Here is a 23,435-nt window from a genome sequence, read left to right on the forward strand (position 1 = left end):
TCCCAAAGGAATGAATACTAACTAGGTTAATAACACAGAAATGGTAATAATGCCTGCAGTTGTCAACACAACATGGCATATAAAGTGCCTTAATACACACTATCTCATGTAAAGAAACACAGAAGTTTCTAGAACAGGGTTAGGTAGCTTAAGAGCTAATATTTATTGAGCCTTCCTAGGTGCCTAGCACTGCATGAATATTTTACACACCTTAATGAAAACAGGTAGATGAGGTGTATTAGTTTCCTATGGCTGCTATAACAAAGTACTACAACCTGGGTGGATTTAAAACAATAGATATTTATTTTCTCATAGTTCTGGAGGTTAAAGTAAAAAATCAAGGTTATTGGCAGGGCCACACTCCCTCTGAAGTCTCTAAGGAAGATCCTTCTTTGCTTCTCCTAGCTTCTGATGGTTGCAACCAATCTTTGGTGTTCCTCAGCTTGTGACAGCCTCTGTGTCTGTCTTTGCGTATCACTCTGTATGTGTGTGTGTCTCTACACCCAACTTCCCTCTTCTTATAGGACACCAGTCATATTGTATTGAGGCCAACCCTCATCTGGCATGACCTCCTCTTTATTACTAGTTCTGCAAAGACTTTCTTTCCAAATAAGATCATATTCCCAGGTTCCAGATGGACATGAATTTAGGGAGATTTAATTCCACCCAGTATATGAAATAAGTAGTTTTCTGAAGTGACTCTCAGTGATCCCTGCCATTTGGAACCCTCCTCCCCCCAACCAGACCCAGTGGCTCACTGCTAATAAACAGAACACAGCAAAAGTGATAAGATGTCACGGCTGAGACTGGGTTATAAAAGACTACAACTTCTGTTTTGTTCACACTCTTTCTGGCTATTCTCATGTGCTCACTACAACAAAGCAAGCTGGAGAGGCTGACATATCTAAGATCTGAGGGCAGCCTCTCACCAACTACAGAAACTGAAGGCTTCAGTCCAGTAGCTTTGAAAAACTGACTCCTGCCAGCGACCACATGAATGAGCTTGGAAGCAGATCCACCCCTAGATGAGCCTTCATGTGAGCCTTCATCCTTGCCCAACACTTTGACTATAGCTGTGAGAAACACTGGAGAGAAGGATACAGGGAAGTTACACCTAGATTCCTGGCCAACAGAGACTGTGAGACAATATGTGTTGTTTTAAGCCACTACCATTTGGGTAACTTGTTATACAGCAAAACATAGCTCAGACAGTAGATGCTATTATTATTCCCACTTACAGGTGAGGCATATAGAAGTTAGGTCATTACCCAAAAAGTGGGTAGATAAGTGATAGAGCCATGAGTTAAGTCCAATCTATTGAACTCAAAACGCAGAATTATACTAGGAATGAGCAACTAGTAAACATGCTGTGGTTAGTGAGATCCAGGTTCTCAGTAACACAGAAGCAGCTACAAATAAGAACAGAAGGAAGGCTAGAATGAGCCCTGGTGTTGGATGGGAATTTGAGGTATCAGTGTGAACACATAGGCTTCAGTATATAGACAGATAAAAAGATATAGAAATTGAATTTAAAGTGAGAGAGGGAGAAACAAGTAGGGAAGTCCAGCAGAAAATCTGAGATGTCATTTTGGAAGCCCAGGAAAGAGACCCAGACAGGAGACATACTCTTGCAAGGCAGCCACATGAAGATGGTGATTGGTGCTGGGGGCTTGCGTGGTACTTTCTGGGAGAAGATTACCAGGGACAACAATGGGATGCAGAACAAGAGCCAGTACAGATCTCTGCTCTCTTACCCTGGCCTGAAATTGATGGAGCCCTCAAAGTCTTCCCACACTTCCTTTGCCATGGTGGAAAGAGTATTTGGAAATCCTTACCATAACATGCTTCACGATCTACTTTAATGAAGCTAGCCACCCAGTTGAAGATAGAATTAGAGATACAGCTGCAGTAATAACTTCCAATTTTATTTCTGCAGTATGCTTTGTTCTTGCACTTTGACAGCCCAGCCTTACACTCATCAATATCTGCAAATCAAGAGAAAACATTATTTTTCATTCTCAGCAAACTATCCCAACTTACTTTGCACAGGGACACTCAAGTACCCACCATCATTCATAAGCATTTGTTCTTGGATAAGATGACTCAATATTATAAAAGTGATAGTTCTCCTCCAGTAATTTATAAATGAATACAATCCTAGTGAAAAACATCTAGCCAGACTTTAAGGAGTAAAACAATGGATACAATCATGCAAGAATAGCCAGAAAAACTCTCCAGTGGGGACTCATTTTACTGGACACTGAAACATACTTTAAAGCCTCAATAAAATGAGTGCTGCTGCTGGGGATTTACCCCAAAGATACAGATGCAGTGAAACGCCGGGACACCTGCACCCCAATGTTTCTAGCAGCAATGTCCACAATAGCCAAACTGTGGAAGGAGCCTCGGTGTCCATCGAAAGGTGAATGGACAAAGAAGATGTGGTCCATGTATACAATGGAATATTACTCAGCCATTAGAAACGACAAATACACACTATTTGCTTTGACGTGGAGGGACCTGGAGGGTATTATGCTGAGTGAAATAAGTCAATCAGAAAAGGACAAACATTATATGGTCTCATTCATTTGGGGAATACAAAATTAGTGAAAGGGAATAAAGAGAAAGGAGAGAAAATGAATGAAAGTATCAGTGAGGGTGACAATACATGAGAGACACCTAACTCTGGGAAATGAACAAGGGGTAGTGGAAGGGGAAGTGGGTGGGGGGTTGGGGTGACTGGGTGATGGGCACTGAGGGGAGCACTCGGTGGGATGAGCACTGGGTGTTATGCTATATATTGGCAAATTGAACTCCAATTAAAAAATTTAAAAATAAAATAAAATAAAATGAGTACTGATATATGAATTGATAAATAGGCTAATTAAATAGACCAAAAGTCCAGAAATAGACCCAAGTACATATGGAGCTTTAGAGTCATGATGATGGTGGTATGTCAAACCAGTAAAGAAGGACAAATGGTTCTTTCTATACTTGGATCACACAGTTTGTTAAATCAATTTAAAACACACTGTGAAAAGCAAGGAAAGAGATAGGGCAAATGCATATATCCTTAGGAAATGGTACAAATGAAGCAAAAGGCTCCCACCATCTAAGTCCTGGCATGTACTATTTTCCCGCGTCCTGCATCTATCTGCCCCATCTATCTGATGGACCAGAGATGAGGTTCAAACAAAGGGACCCACAGATAGAGTTGCCCTGAGCCAATGACTTACATTTATTCCCTCTGTTGGAAGGACTCAGGACGAGTACATGTAACCAATAGTTGCAACTTGCCCATTAATCTATGGGTTATATCAGGCTATGGGTGTGTGTTCTGAGTAGAGGGTATATGGGCCAAAGTGGTTATCACCAGTGAGTGACTGAATGAAGACTTAATAAATATTAAGTGCTTGTGTATATTTTGTTTATATTTTGTATCTTGGTCATTAAAAGACACTTATTTATTTAATTTGCCATGAGCATTTAGCCCCTATGTGCCTTGTGTATATTTATTGCTTCATGACTATTACTCTTGGTCTCTCCATTCCATACTATGCTTAACACACACATGCTCTACCCATCAACTACTTACCTATTCTAACACATCTTATGCATTTCATATATCCCACTGGATTTTTTCTTTCTTCTCCAGCAGAACCAAATAGTCTCAAACAATGTAACAAATGCATATTATACCACTGCACACTCCCTTGTCTAGAATAGGATTCCCCTTTATCCTGATTCAGAATGAGGGTTTTTTTTAAAGATTTTATTTATTTATTTACTCATGAAAGACAGAGAGAGAGACAGAGACAGAGACACAGGCAGAGGAAGAAGCAGGCTCCATGCAGGAAGCCCAATGTGGGACTCGACCCCAGGACTCCAGGATTGCACCCTGGGCCAAAGGCAGGCACTAAACCGCTGAGCCACCCAGGGTCCCAGGATAAGGTTTTTAATAAAATAAAATGAGACCCAGATCTCGCACAATTCTTAAAAATAAAGTCTACATGGATCAAAGATCTAAATGTAAAAATGGAGCCATATAAGTATTAGAATTAAACAGAAGTGAATTCTTTGATTTCAGTGTAGGGAAAAACATTTATTTTTTATTTTTTAGAGAGTACAGGAGGGAGAGGGGCCAGTGGAAAGATAGAGAGTGAATCCAAAGCAGGCTCTGCCCCAGCACAGTACCCAAGTGGGGCTCAATCTCATGACCTTCAAGTTCACGAGCTGGGCTGAAATCAAAAGTTGGACTCTCAACTGACTGAGCCACCCAGGCATCCTGGGGAAAACATTTTTATGATGATTTAAGTACCTTGATAAGTTTGCCTACATAAAATTTTTTTAATTAGTTGCATGGCTAAAAACATAAACAAACAAAGTCTAAAGACAATTGACAAACAGACAGAAAATATTCTCAATATATACTACTGACAGGGGACCAAAATCTCTAACATACAAAGAAATCAAAAATTGGGAGAAAAAGAAATGAACATTCAATTTTTTAAAAGCAGGGAAAAGACATGAACAGACAATTCAGAAAGAAGATATAAAATTATCCTGTAACATAAAATGTTCAAAATTGTTCATAATTAGGGATGCCTGGCTGACTCAGTGGGAGGAGTATACAACTCTTAATCCCAGGGTCATGACTTCAAGCCCCGTGTTGGGTGTAAAGATTACTTTAAAAAATTGTTCTTAATAAGAGAGGGTCATAAAACATCTATTGATATACCATTTCTCACCTGGCAATGTGTTCTGACAACATGCTCTATTGGCAAGGCTATGGGGAAACACGTACTTTCGTGTATTGCTGGGGAATGCCAATTGGTACAAGTTTTCTAGAATTAAATTTGGGATAGCTATTCAAGCTACATATGGATTTACCTCTTAAGTTAAGTCACCTCACCTCCAGGACTCTATTCTAAAGACATATCTCCTACAAATATTGGAAAGAGCCTAAGTATTCAACTAAAATGCCCCTATGTAGAATAAGGTTGAATAATCTATGGTTCATCCACACAGCTACACAAAAGAATGGAGAAGATCTCCATGTGATTTGTAGTAATTTCTAAGATATATAATTAAGTGAAAAAGCAAAGTGCAAAAGGGCATTTCTGGTTTCCTGTCAAAGATGTCTAAATCATGGAAGACAAGAAAAGACTAAGGATCCATTACAGATTGCCAATTCAGGAATGTGGCAACTAAATGGGATCCTGAAATGGTTCTTCTTTTTTTTTTTTTTTTAAAGATTTTATTTATTTATTCACGAGAGAGAGAGAGAGAGGCAGAGACATGGGCAGAGGGAATAGCAGGCTCCCCACAAGGAGCCCAAAGTGGAACTTGATCCCGGATTTGGAAATCAGGACCTGAGCGGAAGGAAGACGCTCAATTGCTGAGCCATCCAGGCATGCCTTAAAATGGTTCTTGAAGCAGGAAAAAAAAAAGGCTTTGGGAGAATAACTGTGAAACTGGGGGGAAAGAAGGCTGTTGTTTAACATCCCTATATCAATATTAAATCCTTAGTTTTCATCATTGTAATATAGCCATGTTGTTGGTTAGCCTGAGGTGAATTGGGTGATGGGGTAATAGAGAATTATCTAAGCTCTTTTAAAAAGTTTTAAAAATAGGGATCCCTGGGTGGCTCAGTGGTTTGGTGCCTGCCTTTGGCCCAGGGCATGATCCTGGAGTCCTGGGATCAAGTCCCATGTCGGGCTCCCTGCATGGAGCCTGCTTCTCCCTCTGCCTGTGTCTCTGCCTCTCTCTCTGCCTCTCTTTCTTTCTCATGAATAAATAAATAAAATGTTAAAAAGAAATAGCTACATCCAATGTTATATGATTCCACTTATAGGAGGTCCCTAGAGGAGTCAAATTAACAGAGATAGAAAGTAGATGGTGGGAGTCAGGGGCAGGGGCCAGAGGAGGGAGAATGGGGAGTTATGTTTAGTGGGGACAGAGTTTCAGTTTTGCAAAATATAAAAAGTCCTGGAAATGGATGGTGGGGATGGTTGCAGAACATTGTGAATGTCCTTAATACCAGGGAACCATACACTTAAAAATAGAAATGATGATATTTTGTTGTGTATATTTTACTACAATTGAAAAAAATTTTTTAAATAAATAAATAATCCAATATCATCTGATTCTACTCCCAGGAGGTCCCCAGAGGAGTCCCATCCACAGAGACTAGATGGTGTGAGCGAGGGGTGGGGCAGGGGGTGAGAAGTCAGTGCTTCGTGGGGACAGTTTCCGTTTGGGAGGATGTAGGGTTCTAGAGATGGATGGTGGGGATGACTGCACAACAATATGCATATATTTAATATCACTGAAAGATACACCTAAAAGTGATTAACATGGTAAATTTTACGTTACCTGTATTTTGCCACAATAAAATAAAATAAATGCTAAGTAGTTTACAATGGTCAGATTTGCCTTCTGAATTTACACAACTCTACCAATCAGATATTCAGGAGTGGTTTTTCTCTTTGGCACTCAAATAGGCCTTTAGAATTTGTGGAAATGAGAAAGGATCTTGGCTAGAGCAGAAGGGAGTAGTGAAAAAGGAAATGGGAATACTAATTGGAGTCAGATCATGGAAGATATTGATTGTCAAGATAGTAAGTAATTCATTTGTCCTCTTGAACAATGAATACTTGAGGCCAGATCATGGAAGATATTGAATGTCAAGATCTGAGTTGAGGCCCAATCATGGAAGATATCTGAGTGCCAAGATGATAAGTTATTCATTTGTTCTCTTGGGCAACACATTTTTATTGGGCCTCTGTTTTGTGACATTATTCTCTGTCCTCTGCTTAGAGCAATGAACAAAACAGACATGGTCTCTACCCTTGTGGGATTCTCAGAGAGACAAATAAAAACTGGTGCTTGAAACTTCAAGGTCCTGGGAACTCAACCTTCCTCCAAAGAAAGACATCAAACCAGGTTCAGAAGGAGTGAGGGGGACACCAGGGATAGGGCCTTCTCTAGGGGCACTCATACAGCCGTGACATGTTCCACCTTGTAGTACGACTGCATCTTTGCCTCACTCGCACCCCACACATGCCCCCACCTCATTCCAGATTTCAGGATGTTGTGGACTGAGTCTCTACCTTCACATTTCTCGTGGGGCTTGATGTACCTCCCCCCAGACGCGGACTGAAATCCATCTTTACAAGCACAGTGGGTGCTGTTGAAGCAGCTGGCATTTTCAGGGCACATGGGACAGAAAGCTGTAGGGAACACAGGATCCTTTCGTTAATTTACTCATTCATTCAAGAAACATTCTTTGAGCACTTACAATGTCCCAAATGCTGTAGTCAGAAAAATGTCCTTTTGGGAATAGTTCTGTTGGCCTTTACCGTGCACCCCTCCCACTGCTGATCACAGATGCTTGCAGTGCCTGCCCCACTCACACCCAGCCTCTACCACCAACACCACTTCTGCTCAACAGTAGCTGTCAGCATTTGTGGGTCTTTATCTGAGAGCTTTCTCTGGTCACCAGAGTCCTCTGTGCTTACCACATGGCAGGTTATCAGATCCCTCAATCAATGACTGACACGAGTCAGTGTGTTAAACAAACAAAAAAGGCTTTTTTATTATCAGGGGAAAAAAAATAAGTGTTGGCAAGATGTAGAGGAACTCTAGCCCTAGTGCATTGCTGGTAGGTGTGTAAAATGGTGCAGCATTGTGGAAAAAAGTATGGTAAGTCTTAAAATTTTTCAAATTAGAAGTACCATACAACCCAGCAATTTCACTTTTACGTATGTAGCCCAAAGAAATGAAAGCAGGGGTTTGAAGAGATGTTTGCACGCTCATGTTCGTAGCAGCATTATACACAGTAGCCAAAATGTGGAAACACCCCAAGTGTCCACTGACAGATGAATAAACACAATTTGGTCCATCCATACAACAGAATGTAATTTAGCTTCAAGAAAAAAGAAAATTTCAACACCTGCTACCACATGGGTGACCTCTGAAGATTGAGATATATAAATAAAGCAGTCATAAAAGGACCACTACTGTTTGATGCCACTTATGGGAGATCCCTAGAGGAGTCAAATTCCTAAAAACTGAAAGTACATGGTGGATCCTGGGGCTGGTGGGAGGGGAAATAGGGAACTGCTGTTTCATGGGGAGAGTTTCAGTCTGGCAAGAGGAAAAATGTTCTGGAGGGGGATAGTGGGGATGGTTTCACAACAATGTGAATGTGCTTGATGCCACTGAATTTTATGTTATGTATGTTTTACGAAAGTTTAAAAAGATAAACAAGAGGATTAAAGCTTCCTTGCCAGGGATCCCTGGGAGGCGCAGCGGTTTGGCGCCTGCCTTTGGCCCAGGGCGCGATCCTGGAGACCCGGGATCGAATCCCACGTCAGGCTCCTGGTGCATGGAGCCTGCTTCTCCCTCGGCCTGTGTCTCTGCTTCTCTCTCTCTCTCTCTGTGAGACTATCATAAATAAAAATTTTAAAAAAAAATAAATAAAATAAAGCTTCCTTGCCCATCTAGGAGAATCATGCTGGGATGCAACTCCTGACTACATTCGGCTCCCCCTCAACACAGCTCCCCCTCCCCCGCCCCTGCTCAAGTGTAACCTGCTTGACAATGGACCCTTATGGCTCCTCACCTTCCTGAGTAATTTCCCGCTCCCAGCTGGTACTTCCTGGGATCACCTCCCAGATAAATAACTTGCCCTCAGGGTCTTTTCACAGGTTGTGCTTTTGGAAGGGGACCCAACCCAAGACATGGAATAAAAATAGGACCTCCTGCCATGACTTAGACACAAGCTCTGGGAAAGAAAGAGCAGAGTCCACTGTCTATCAGCTGTGTGACCTTGAGCCAGCTACTTCCCTAGAGAGCTATTGGTCAAGTGAGGATACTGTCTAGAACTTCTTTGCAGAAATGTCAGGATTGAAAGAGATGTGTGTGGAATTTGCTTAGCACAGAGCCTGGTGTAAAACAAGATGATGGTGAAGGGAGGACAGTCCTTGGGAGCTGCAAGGAAAAGGCAGAAGGTGGCAGAGATTTACACTGTCTCCCTTGAAAAGGGGTCCCTTATCTCCCCTCAAGGCAGGTTATGAACCCTAATTTCCTTTCCCTGGCATTTGGAAATGAGTAAACTCACCTCCAGAATTCTTGGCATCGGATCCTGACAGAGCCAGCAGGACACTGAGACCTGGAACAGAGAGTGGGTGGGTGGGTGGGGGGGACAGTTCAGCTTGGCTGAAGCCCATGGGGGTTAGGGGCTTCGTTTCCCATTGCCCGGGTGTAGGGTGCTAACTTTACTGCCAGTCTACAAACACCAGAGTCACAGAGGGCATCATATATTCATAAAGCATGCTAGGGCCATCTGATCACAGCTGTAAGAGAGTCTGCACCCAATTTCAATGTTGAGAGCCCGGGGCTGGGTGGGCTGATCCCCACACCAACAATCAGTGCTCTGACACCAGTTGGGTGTCTTATGATACAACTCCATTTCAACACCATCTACCCAGAGACAGCATCAGATCCCATAGGCTGAAAGCTCGCTCCCACAAGCCTGCCTCTCACTTCAGAAGCCGTGGAAAGGCTGGGTTGTCACCACCCCCTTCAGTTGTATGAATTTGTTAGAGCAACTCAGAGAACTCCAGAGAAAACATTCCAGCTACTAGATTGCTGGTTTATGAGGAAAAAGAATCGCTTGAGAACACTAGATGGAGGAGAGGTGTGGGGCAAGGTACAGGAGAAGGGTGCTGAGCCTCTATGCCCTCTCTGGGTGGCCATTCTCCACAGACCTCCAGCTTTACCAGCCTCAGCAGCCCTTATCTTGTCCAAGGGACTCCATAAACTTGTAGCTTCACACAGCCACAGCTTTATCAGATCATTGGCCCTTGGCAGTTTATCAGATCATAGGCCCTTGCTGATATTTCCCACTTCTAACTCTGGGAAACGAACTAGGGGTGGTAGAAAGGGAGGTGGGCGGGGGTGGGGGTGACTGGGTGACGGGCACTGAGGGGGGCACTTGATGGGATGAGCACTGGGTGTTATTCTATATGTTGGCAAATTGAACACCAATAAAAAATAAATTTATAATTCTAAAAAAAAAAAAAAAAAAAAGAAATGATCATAGGCCCTTGGTGAGGAATTCACCCACCAGCTCCAGCCCCTCTCAGGAAATCAGGGCGTGGGGCTGAAAAGGCCAACCTTCTAGTAACATGCCCCAGGCCACCAACCCCACCCTGCAGCTGAGTTTCCCAAATCACTCCGTTACCATAACAGAAGACACCTTTATCACTCTTCTCTCTGGGAAACGCCAAGGATTTTAGGAGCCCTGTGCCCAAAATGGGGACAAAGCCCAAATACATATTTCTTATTATAAATCACAATATCACAAGCTGTGTGTCCCGATTACTGAAAAGCCACCAGCTCAGAAAGCTTTTTCTCCGAGTCTAGTATCAAAAGGCCAAGTGCCAACCTTCTTTCCATATGCAACAGTCCATCTGGACCTGTCCAGACTTCTAGCCCCACACTGTCCGATGGAGTTATAGCGCAAGCCATATAGCTCCTTTTAAAATTTCCAGTAGCCACATTTTTGAAAGACAGATGAAATTCATTTCATTACTATATTTAACTCAAAAGAGCCAAGCTGTGATCATTTCAATCCACATTCAATATATGACAAATTATTCTCTTAAGTATTTTATGATCCTTTCTGTCTGCAAGATAGTCTTTGAAACCAAATATGTATTTTGGACATGTGGCTGATCTCCACTCGGGCTAGCTTAGTTTCAAGTGCTCAGAAGCCACATGTGGCTGGTAGCGGTGGTACTGCACAGCACAGGCCTGATCCCTAATACGCAGTACTTTTTTCTGGAGTAAGAGCAGATATGAATAGCACAGACCATAAGAATCCTCGGAGTCCAAGACTATGGCATATCTGGAATGGATGAGCATGTTTCGGGCATGGTCCATTTTGAGGACATTTTTAGATGAAGCTTTATATTAAATTTGAGGATGAACTCAGAAATGCAGAAAACTCTCTCACACATTTCCTAATATCAGTCCCTCAAGGTACATAGGCAGCAAATAACCAGGCACTTGAAAAATGGATTCCTGCATCCTTTCATTGCAAGTTGTTGTGATGGGATCTTTTCCTAAAATCTGGAGGCATCTAGGGGAGCCTGGGTGACTCAGATGGCTGAACATTAGATTCTTGGTTTCAGCTCAGGTCATGATCTCCTGTTGGTGAGATCAAGACGGGCTCTTCCCAAATAAACTATTTACATCTGAGTCTTTATCTCAGTTCTGCTTGGGGAGAGCAACTCAGAGACTCAGTGTGAGAGTTTCTAACAGGACTGGCACACACAGTCATTTTTGCACAAAGTGCCAAATTTGGGGAAGTAACCCAAACTAGGATGCTGCGGTCATGGGCAGAAGAGAATCCTGGGCAGCCCTGGTGGCTTGGTGGTTTAGCGCCACCTTCAGCCCAGGACCTAACCCTGGAGACCTGGGATCGAGTCCCACGTTGGGCTCCCTGCATGGAGCCTGCTTCTCCCTCTGCCTGTGTCTCTGCCTCTCTCTCTGTGTCTCTCATGAATAAATAAATAAAATCTTAAAAAAAAAATAAAAAGAAGAAGAAGAGAGAATCCTTTGTTGTACTCACCTGAGAGCAGGGGCAGGCATCTGCTTCCCATAGCACTGTGATAACAGGAGCAACAACAACCTGAGAAGTGCTCTCAAGCAAGAGGTGGCAAGGATGTCTGGAATAAATAAGTCCCATGAAAGTCAATTTCAGATGGTCACAGATTTCAGAGGCCAAGTGGCCGATGCTTCTCAAAATCCTTTAATTTCTGCCCATCTTTTGACCCAACAATTCCACTTCTGGGAAATTTTGTCAAGGAAAGGGTGATTGAAGGAGAGTAGGTTATAGGAAATAAGCTTACCACTCAACAAATGGGGAAGAAATATCCTGCTGGAATTTACACACCTGGTCTATTGCAACCAGTAAGATTCAGACTATAAGAAATTCCATAGGAATTTCTTCACCATTCACATCACCAATTTCTTCAACTTCCCCCCAAAATTTAAGGGGTGAAAAACATAGGGGAGAGCTAGATTTAAAAAGACTTAGAAATACATCAACCAACTGCAGTGTCTTACTGGATCCCAAATCAAACACAATTTTTTAATTTTAATTTTTAAAAAGATTTTATTTATTTATTCATGAAAGACACAGAGACAGGGAAGCAGAGACATAGGCTGAGGGAGAAGCAAGCTCCCGACAGGGAGCCTGATGTGGGACTTGATCCCAGGACCCTGGGATCATGACCTGAGCCAAAGGCAGACAGACACTTAACCACTGAACCACCCAGGTGCCCCGAAAAGTAATTTTAAAAAAATGCTTGAAGCCTGGCAATGTGAAAGCATTAATGGTTGTTCATTCTCATGAATATGATAATTCAACCTCTGTTTCCTTATCTGTCAACTAAGCTGCTCTAGAGGAAGCCATAGGTATGATAAAGTGGTTATTTACAAAAGCCCTGATATTTTGGAGATACACATTAAAATTTTACAGGCAAAATCATATGATATGTAGAATTCATGTCAAAATAACCGGGGTGAGGGAATGGTTTGGGGAGCAAGTGGGATTCAAGTTTGGGCAGCTGTTGATCATTGTTAAAACCAGGTGAAAGGTCTGTGGGGTTCCTGATGCCATTGCTGCTACATTTGTGTATGTTTATTATGTCCCATAATAAAAAAGGAGGAGGGATTATCTTAAAGGCATATTGTTCATTAAGTAGCTAGGTAGATATCAAGGGGCAGAAGTATGTATGCTAGCATTTGTGGAAGATAAGGGAGGTAATAAGGAAGACATTGGCACACTATACACAATTAGAAATATGCATATATACAGTTATAATATATTTACACAATAGGGAAACTCTGCACAAATGTGAGCTATTCTCTATATAGTTAAACATGCGTATACTTAAACCTACACAAGATTATACAACAATCTAAGCGCAAACATATAAATGCCTATGCATGTATATACATATTATGATTTTATGTTTGCATAAAGTATTCTTGGAAGCCACCTAAGAAACTCCTAACACCCATTGCCTTTGAAAACTGAGCTACTGGCAAGCAGGAGCAAGGAGCTTTTTCACATTTCACCTTTCGGTGCCATTTGAATTTTGAAGCAAGTGTAGGTATTTCATATTCAAAACCTAAGCCCCTTCTTGGAGAAGACAATGGAACTGCTGCACATCACTAAAAAAGACCCTTTCAAAGGAGACCTTAAGTTGTTCATATTTGCCCTGTGGATATTATTTTGAAATAATTTATTTCAAAAATATTTCAAAAATATTATTTTGAAATAAATTATTTGAAAAAAGCACTGTCTTCAGGTAATGCCATGAGCAATTAAGGTTTAGGATAAAACCTCCAGTGCACATTAGCAAAGACCATATGCCCTGCAAATCTGTTAAGCCACTCAGCAAAGACAAAGGCACCAATAGGGAAGATAGAGCTAAAGAATCTGAAGAAAATAGTTTCATAAAATGTAAGTGTGAAGAAAGGCAACATTTAAAGATGTGTAATGCAAATAATTAGACATTATAAATAAAAATTATGCTGCAGGAGGACATAACATGGAAAGTGATTGTAATCTAGCATTAGGATAAAAGTAGGTAATAGAGCAAAGTATGTGATCTCACATTTAAAGGAGATTCTATAAATGTTAATAGAAGAATGGCATTGTGAGTGATTCTAAATTTCTTTTTATTTAACTAGCTCTACATTTTATAATTACTTTAGCAATAAGGTAATAGCAATAGTGAAGTGTTTTCGTAGAAGAGGAAAAACAAAATGGCTGAAAAATGGATTTTCTTGTCAGCTCCTTCTTTTCTCCATGTCCTTTGATATGTATGTTCTTTTTTTTTTTTTTTTTGGTGGCTAATTTTTTTATTGAATTACAATTGACATACATTATATTAGTTTCAGGTATACAATAGTGATTGAATATTTTTATACATTATGATGCGGTCATCTCAGTAGGCTTGGTTACCACTCTGTCACTGTGCAAACCTATTACAGTATTTTTTTAAAGATTTTATTTATTTATTTATGAGAGATGCAGAGAGAGAGAGGCAGAGACATAGGCAGAGGGTGAAGCAGGCTCCACGCGGGGAGCCCAATGCAGGACCCAATGCCAGGACTCCAAGATCATACCCCCAGCCAAAGGCAGAAACCCAACCACTGAGCCCCTGTGCAAACTTATTACAGTATTGACTGTATTTCCTGTGCTGCACTTTACAGCCCCGTGACTTACTTATAACTGGAAGTTCGTAAATCTTACTCTTGTTCACTTGTTTTGCTTGCAGGCCAGTGGCTCCCCTGTGGCAACCACCAGTTCTCTATATCTGAGCCTGTTTCTGCTTTGTTTTACTTACTTATTTTGTTGTTTCTAAGTATTTTTTCTAGTTTAACTTACATGTATTTAAAACAATTTTGCTGTAGTTAACATACAGTGTTATATTAGTTTCAGGTGTACAATATAGTGATTCAACAATTCAATAATTACTCAGTGCTTATCAAGATAAATATATCCTTAACCCCCTTTATTTTACACTTCCTCCTACCCACCTCCCCTCTGGCAACCACCAGTTCTCTGAATTTAAGAGTCTAGTTTTTTGTCTCCTTGTTTTGTTCCTTAAATTCCACATATGAGTAAAATCATATAGTACTTGTCTTTCTCTGTCTGACTTAAATTTCACATAGCATAAGAGCCTCTAGGTCCATCCATGTTGTGGCAATGGCAAGATCCTACTCTTTTTTATGGCTGAGTAATATTCCTGTGCGTTTGCTATATATACACATGTATATATACATATATACACATATATGTATACATATACACACACACATATATAGCACACACACACACTACACACCACATCTTCTTTACTCATCTATGAATGGACACTTGGATTGCTTCCATATCTTGCCTGTTATAAATAATGCTACAGTTAACATAGGGGTGAATTGATGTGTATGTTCTGCTTTGATCTCTGAGTTTGGAATCCTTAGGAGTCTGCCTATGGGTACTGAGGGGGGCACTTGATGGGATGAACACTGGGTGTTGTGCTATATGTTGGCAAATTGAACTCCAAAAATAAAGGAGTCTGCCTATGAGGCAATTTTCTCAACACTTTACCCACAGTTAGCTGTTGGCCATAGGCAGTTAAATGAGAACATAACTCAGTGCCCAGGAAAACCTGAGTTTGGCTTGCAAATCAGCAGCTAGTAGTTCAGTCACTTTGAGGCAGTGACTTTGTCTCTGGGACTGTTTTCTCTCTCTCTCTCTCTCTCTCTCTCTCTCTCGGTATCTCATTGTAATTTTATTTTATTTTTTCATTTTATTTTATTTTATTTTATTTTATTTATTTTTATTGGAGTTTGATTTGCCAACATATAGCATAACACCCAGTGCTCATCCCGTCGAGTGCCCCCCTCAGTGCCTGTCACCCAGTCACCCCATCCCCCTGCCCATCTCCCCTTCCACTACCCCTTGTTCATTTCCCAGAGTTAGGGGTCTCTCATGTTCTGTCTTGCTCTCTGATATTTCCCATTCATTTTCTTTCCTTTCCCCTTTAATCCCTTTCACTATTTTTATATTCCTAGAATGAATGAGACCATATAATGTTTGTCCTTCTCCTTTGTTTGTCCTTTGTATTATGCTCAGCATAATACCCTCCAGTTCTATCCACGTTGAAGCAAATGGTGGGTATTTGTCATTTCTTATTGGGCCTGTTTTCTCATCTGCTAAATGGCACTAAGAAAGAGCATATACTTCCTAGTATCGCGCTGATGGAGTGAGGATGACCTTTCACAGCAGGTGGCACCTGCCTGGCATATGATAAGTACTAGATAAAGTTAACTGTTCTGGGGACAGGATATGATGATAACAGTGGGGGTGGACATGAAGGTGATGGTGAAGGAGGAAGTGATGGCGATATTGGTGAAAGACATTAATGGTGAAAATAGTATAAATGGTAATAGTGACAGCAGAAGGAGTGGTTTTGGTGATGATGGTGATAGCAGTGATGGTGGATGTGATAATAACATCATAATGTTGATGATGGTAGTGCTTTTGGCAGTAATAATGGTGGTGTTGGTGGTGCTGGTGGTAATGGTGGTTGTGGTGGTGGTGATAGTAGTGGTGATGATGACGGGGATGGTGATAGTGGAGATGGTGGTTACAGTGATGATGATGACAGTGGTAGTCATGGAGGTCTCCCATGCCTTTTTCCTTACTCCAATTATAACCATGACTTTATGTGTTAAGGACTGATCCATTATCGAGTGGTTATGCGTGGGGTCCCAAGAGGGTCCCCCAGGAACAAAGTAGTGGCCTGAGAAGGTGCATCCCAGAAAAACCTCTTTGTTCCAATGGCCCGAACAGGCTAGTCACACATTATGTATTGGCATCTAGCCCGTAAATCAATTTTGCTACAGATAATTCTCTTAGCCTTCTATTCTCACTTCCTAAAAACATTCATGGAACTTCTGTGGTGGGCCAAGTCCCTTACTAAGTGCTTTGACACTATTGTTTCATTGAAAGCATATAATGTAGATTGAATAATATCTTCCCACTTTTCAAATAATGAAAATTGAGACTCAAAGAGATTCTATCACTTGCTCCAGGTGATGTTGCTAGCAAAATCAAAGCTAAGGCTTGAAAAATCAAGCCTTCCTATAACACTTGCACCAAGATCCTAAGCCCCAATACGTCCTAGGTGCAAAACATGTAATAAGAATAAGTGAGGCAATTTTGCAGAAGCAAGGAGGACTGTGGAGAACTGAAAACCCTGGGCTCTATCTAGAGACATTCAATTCCACTTTTTCCCCAAATGTGGAACCAGCAGGCCACCAGCTTTTGATCTCTGCGATGGACAATATTGCCTAATTGCAAGTCAAATTCTATGGGCATCTTCGAGGATTTATACTTGGTCACTTCCTAGATGCTCTCCCTTCTTTCAACATCCATTTTCCTGTTTTGATTCATGGTTCTCTTCCCTTCCAAAAACCTGCTACAGAATATACTGTAAAGAAATTGTGTCCAGGGGCACCTGGCTGGCTCAGAGTTGTGAGTTAAAGCCCCACATTGCGTGTAGAGATTGCTTTAAAAAAAAAAAAAAAAAAAAAAGAGGGCAGCCCTGGTGGCTTAGTGGTTTAACGCCCGCCTTCAGCCAAGAGTGTGATCCTGGGGACCCGGGATTGAGTCCCACGTCTGACTCCCTGTGGGGAGCCTGCTTCTCCCTCTGCCTGTGTCTCTGCCTCTCTCTCTCTCTCTCTCTGTCTCTCTCTTTGCATCTCATGAATAAGTAAATAAAATCTTTAAAAAGAAATGAAAGAAAGAAAGAAAGAAAGAAAGAAAGAAAGAAAGAAAGAAAGAAAGAAAGAAAGAAAAAGAAATTATGTCTAGATGAGTATGATTCTTTTTTGGAAGCCTCTTTTGAAACTGGTTTAAACTAAAGTGAATATTTTACATGAAAGAGGTGATATGTTTTTCAGAACTGCCAAGACCTCTAGCAATGCTGATTTGGTCTTTTAGTTGTTTTTTTTTTTTAAATCACTTTACTGAGGTATGATTGGCATGTAAAAAGCTGTACATGTTTAATGTGTACAATTCGATGAGTTTGGACATAAGTACACATTCATGAAACCATTACCACGATTAAGGCCAAAAAGATATTCAACACCTTCCAAAGCTTCCTCCTGCCCCTTTGTGGTTAGCTGAGTGTGTACAATAAGAACATTTAAAATAAGATCAATTTTCTCAGCAAAATTTAAGTATATAATACAATATTATCAGCTATGGGTGCCATGCTGTATAGCACATCTCCAGGACTTATTTATCTTGCATAACCAAAGCTTTGTACCCTTTGGTCATCACTTCCCATTTCCCCCATCTCCTGACCCCTGGCAACCACCATTCTACCCTCTGCTTCTGTGAATTTGAGAACTATAGCTCCACATATAAGTGAGATCATACTGTATTTGTCTTTCTGTGTCTGGTTTTTGTTTTGGTGTGTGTGTGTGTGTTTACATATCTAGCAATGCTGACTTGGAGAGATTTTTGACTATGACCCACTGTAAGAAATATGTTTTACATCAGAGAGTGATAACTCAACCAAGTTTCACAAATCAATATGCTGCATTTGATATTTTATAATTATAGTCCCTTTAATGTCTTTTAAGATGCTGTTTATTACCCATCAGGTTGGTTTCATGACCCTACTCCTCACCAGTGGGTCCCAGAAGCTGGAAAAACAGTGACCTGCACAGCAAGTCACTCTGGCCATGAATAAAATATACAATCCTTTGACAGTGAGCCTTGCATTTAACTGTGCTGATGTGTTTATCATGGAGGTAAGGTGTGAGGCATGTGACAAAGCTTGTCAATTCACCATGTAACCTTGATAAACCTATTCATCTTTTTAGGTCTTGTTTTCTTCATTTTCAGTAGCAAATTGGTTATATGCTATGTTTTCTTCAGATTCTGTTTCTTCTAACTTTTTAAAAGACATACCTCAGAGATAGTGCAGTGTTACTTCCAGATTCCTTCAATATAGTGAATCAAACAAATGTTTTTTGCTTTCCCACTGCATATAAAAATATGTTTACATTATACTGTAATCTATTAAGTATGCAATAGCATTATGTCTAAATAAAAAGCCCATTCCTTAATGAAAAATCGCTACATTGCTGAAAAATGCTAACCATCATCTGAGCTTTCAGCGAGTCATATCACTGATCACAAATCATCGAAGAAATATAATAATAATAATGAAAAGTTTAAAATATCACAAGAATAACCAAAATGTGACACAGAGACACCAAGTGAGCTGTCAGACAAATAGTGCCAATAGATTTACTTGATATAAAACTTCAATTTGTGGGGAAAAATAAAACAGTATCTGTGAAGTACAATAAGGCAAAGTACAGTGAAATGACATATGCCTGTGTTTTAAATCACTTTAAGCTCCTTGATATACAATTCGTCATCTCTATCGAGGTTGCCAAAGTATTTCAGTTTATTCTGCACCACATAATACACACATTGCCCAAGCAGAAGCTGGAAAATTATGCCCATATAGCAACTTTCAAAAAACAAAGCAACAGGACATATAACAAGTACCAGACATTTTTCTAGACACAAGATAACACATGAAATATTTTCTATATTTTTCTTGAAAGAAGCTAGTCAGTTCCTACTTACCCACAAGATGAAAAATTCTTGCTTCTCATCCAGAATGTAGCTTCTCAGGGTTAATGAGGAAGGAAGTACATCACTTCTTATCTTGAGCTCTACTTTATCAAGAAGTCTTGTGAGTGCATGCGGAGGCTGGGGGTGTTAGTTGAGCAGCTTGCATAATGGAGAATCCCTTAGTTCTCTTTTCATCTGGGTAATTTAAATAGTGCATTACATTAGAATGGATCATATTAAAGTGCCTCAAAGAATGAATTTGGAAATGCTGATGGTGTTCTGTGCAAAAAATCACATAATGGAGAGCAGCGCCAACTTCTATATACAACAAGGAAATGGGTCCAATGTTGGGCAGGCTCCTTTAGTTGGCGAACTTCTTAGCAAGACAGTTGAAGGCCAGACTGCGGGGGGAGTGTATCCCACTGAGCCAGTATATCTATGTATCACCCAGTTCCCTATCATGGTATCACTTCTGAATTTACCATCTTGGGAAAACAATATATCCATATTCTTGGACTTTGAGAGAGAATTCCTCAATGTAATTACACTCATCTACTTGGCTGATGAAATTCTTGACTGAATCCATTAGTGCGGTGTCCTGAAATTTTCTTCTTGCTCATATTAGAAGAATCTTTGTAAGAGCCAGCACAAATATGGGGGGAAAAAACTACAAAGCCCTAGTTTAACAAGTCTAGATACACATCAGTGATTCACTCCTTATCTTGGTTTTGTTGCATTTATGAAGCATAGCTTTATTTCCCTAACACAAATATTTTCCTTTTTTGGTTCCCATTTATTTTATAAATTAAATCAATGCAGTGAGTGGGAAAAATCAGAGAGGGTGACAAAACATGAGAGACTTCTAACTCCAGGAAACAACAAAGGGTAGTGGGAGGGGGGGTGGGCAGGGGGATGAGGTGACTGGGTGACAGGCGCTGAGGGGGGGAACTTGAGATGAGCACTGGGTGTTATATGTTGACAAATCGAACTCCAATAAAAAAAATACAAAAAAAAAAGATTCCATTTAATCTACAGATCAAGTTATGAGAAATGCCATTTGACTGTACTGAATCTTCCTATCATGACACGAAATATCTTTCTATTTATTATTATTTTTATCTTTCATCTTGTAGTTTTCTTCATATATATCCTGTACATGTTTTTGGTATTTACAAGATGTACAAAACCATCATATTATCTTACTAATGTTAATGGTATTTTGTTTTTAATTTCAAACTACAATTGTTTATTATTTAGTGTGCAGGAAAATGATGGACTTTTGTATAGTAAACTTGTTACCTGCAACTTTGCTACAAATGCTTTATTAGTTGCAGGAATTTTTTGTTGTTGTTTTTTTGGGGATTTTACATACACACACATATGCAAATAAAATATTCAAATAATCACTTTAGATATGGTGTGCAGGCAGTTAGCCCCTCCATGTAAAACTCAAAATGTTTGCTCCCTGTGATACTCAAAATGTTGCTTTTGAAAGACAAATGAAAGAGGGTTTAGGCCTAGCTGACGGTGAAAAGTGTCTGAATGTTAAACTGAAATGCCTGAAAGAGAAGTTCCTGAATTTTTGAGCATTTCATGTGCTCATAGCCTAATTCTGCAAGTGATAGAATATTTGCACAGTTATGAGAATTCCCCATCTTGGTGCATAGACCTCCTATGCTGACTCTAGACTTGACTGTGTGGCTGGCTTTGTCCACTGGAACAATAGCTAACAGGATGGAAACAGAAATTTGAAAAATGCTTACATATTGGGGCTTGCCCTCTCTTGCTGCCCCTGAAACCCCAAGATCATCATGTGAATGTGCCCAAGCTAGTCTAGTGGAGGATGAGAGGCCATGTGGAAGAGAGCCAAGGCTTACTGATCAACAACTCTCCACTCTGATTGCCAAAGTGCCAGATGTAGGAGTGAGACCATGCTAGATCATCCAGCAACCAGTTGACCAGCCAACTGACCACAAACGCATGAAAGAGCTCATGGAAAGAGCTCACCAGCCAGGCTAGACCAGATCAGAAGAAATGTTCAACCAACCCATAACATCATGAACAAAATAATATAGTTATTACTTTAACAAATGAAATTTGGGGGTGGTTTGTTACACAGCCAAGGCTAAGTGACACTCATCACAAAGTGGACCAAAAGAAGTTTTTTATTTATTTTTTATTTTTTTATTTTTATTTTTTTATTGGAGTTCAATTTGTCAACATGTAGCATAACACCCAGTGCTCATCCCATCAAGTGCCCCCCCTCAGTGCCCGTCACCCAGTCACCCCCACCCCCCGCCCACCTCCCCTTCCACTACCCCTTGTTCGTTTCCCAGAGTTAGGAGTCTCTCGTGTTCTGTCTCCCTTTCTGATATTTCCCACTCATTTTTCTCCTTTCCCCTTTATTCCCTTTCACTATTTTTTCCCTTTCACTATTTTTTATATTCCCCAAATGAATGAGACCATATAATGTTTGTCCTTCTCCGATTGACTTATTTCACTCAGCATAATACCCTCCAGTTCCATCCACATGGAAGCAAATGGTGGGTATTTGTCATTTCTTTTTTTTTTAATAATAAATTTATTTTTTATTGGGGTTCAATTTGCCAACATACAGAATAACACCCAGTGCTCATCCCGTCAAGTGCCCCCCTCAGTGCCCGTCACCCATTCACTCCCACCCCCCACCCTCCTCCCCTTCCACCACCCCTAGTTCGTTTCCCAGACTTAGGAGTCTTTTTTTTTTTTTAATTTAATTTTATTATTATTTTTTTAATAATAAATTTATTTTTTATTGGTGTTCAATTTGCTAACATACAGAACAACACTCAGTGCTCATCCCATCAAGTGCCCCCCTCAGTGCCCGTCACCCATTCACCTCTACTCCCCGTCCTCCTCTCCTTCTACCACCCCTAGTTCGTTTCCCAGATTTAGGAGTCTTTATGTTCTGTCTCCCTTTCTGATATTTCCTACCCATTTCTTCTCCCTTCCCTTCTATTCCCTTTCACTATTTTTTATATTCCCCAAATGAATGAGACCATATAATGTTTGTTCTTCTCCGATTGACTTATTTCACTCAGCATAATACCCTCCAGTTCCATCCACGTCAAAGCAAATGGTGGGTATTTGTTATTTCTAATGGCTGAGGAATATTCCATTGTATACATAAACCACATCTTCTTTATCCATTTATCTTTCGATGGACACCGAGGCTCCTTCCACAGTTTGGCTATTGTGGACATTGCTGCTAGAAACATCGGGGTGCAGGTGTCCCGGCGTTTCATTGCATCTGTATCTTTGGGGTAAATCCCCAACAGTGCAATTGCTGGGTCGTAGGGCAGGTCTATTTTTAACTCTTTGAGGAACCTCCACACAGTTTTCCAGAGTGGCTGCACCAGTTCACATTCCCACCAACAGTGTAAGAGGGTTCCCTTTTCTCCACATCCTCTCCAACATTTGTTGTTTCCTGCCTTATTAATTTTCCCCATTCTCACTGGTATGAGGTGGTATCGCATTGTGGTTTGGATTTGTATTTCCCTGATGGCCAGTGATGCGAAGCATTTTCTCATGTGCTTGTTGGCCATGTCTATGTCTTCCTCTGTGAGATTTCTCTTCATGTCTTTTGCCCATTTCATGACTGGATTGTTTCTTTGCTGTTGAGTTTAATAAGTTCTTTATAGATCTTGGATACTAGCCCTTTATCTGATAGGTCATTTGCAAATATCTTCTCCCATTCTGTAGGTTGTCTTTTAGTTTTGTGGACTTTCTTTTGCTGTGCAAAAGCTTCTTATCTTGATGAAGTCTCAATAATTCATTTTTGCTTTTGTTTCTCTTGCCTTCATGGATGTACCTTGCAAGAAGTTACTGTGGCCAAGTTCAAAAAGAGTGTTGCCTGTGTTCTCCTCTAGGATTTTGATGGAATCTTATCTCACATTTAGCTCTTTCATCCATTTTGAGTTTATCTTTGTGTATGGTGTAAGAGAATGGTCCAGTTTCATCCTTCTGCATGTGAATGTCCAATTTTCCCAGCACCATTACTGAAGAGACTGTCTTTTTTCCAATGGATAGTCTTTCTCGCTTTGTCAAATATTAGTTGACCATAAAGTTGAGGGTCCACTTCTGGATTCTCTATTCTGTTCCATTGATCTATGTGTCTGTTTTTGTGCCAGTACCACACTGTCTT

The 23,435-nt window shown here is 40.5% G+C and overlaps 1 protein-coding gene across 3 annotated transcripts in view; it reads right to left on the bottom strand.

Annotated features, from left to right (window-relative positions):
• The window catches only part of LOC140610963 (putative adhesion G protein-coupled receptor E4P), a 42,929-nt gene extending 23,535 nt beyond the window's left edge, over window positions 1-19,394 (bottom strand). For all 3 annotated transcript variants that reach the window (XM_072787556.1, XM_072787555.1, XM_072787554.1), the window contains exons 1-5: window positions 19,265-19,394; window positions 11,642-11,738; window positions 9,125-9,175; window positions 7,113-7,232; window positions 1,836-1,985 (exon numbers count right to left, since the gene is read on the bottom strand). In XM_072787556.1, coding sequence (XP_072643657.1) covers window positions 1,836-1,985; window positions 7,113-7,232; window positions 9,125-9,175; window positions 11,642-11,672 — 352 coding nt within the window. In that variant the 5' untranslated portion in view covers window positions 11,673-11,738; window positions 19,265-19,394. The remainder of the gene's footprint in view (window positions 1-1,835; window positions 1,986-7,112; window positions 7,233-9,124; window positions 9,176-11,641; window positions 11,739-19,264) is intronic.
• Window positions 19,395-23,435: the final 4,041 nt, after the last annotated feature.

Source organism: Canis lupus, chromosome 19 (assembly GCF_048164855.1).
Source record: "Canis lupus baileyi chromosome 19, mCanLup2.hap1, whole genome shotgun sequence".
In the NCBI taxonomy this organism is placed as follows: Eukaryota; Metazoa; Chordata; class Mammalia; order Carnivora; family Canidae; genus Canis; species Canis lupus.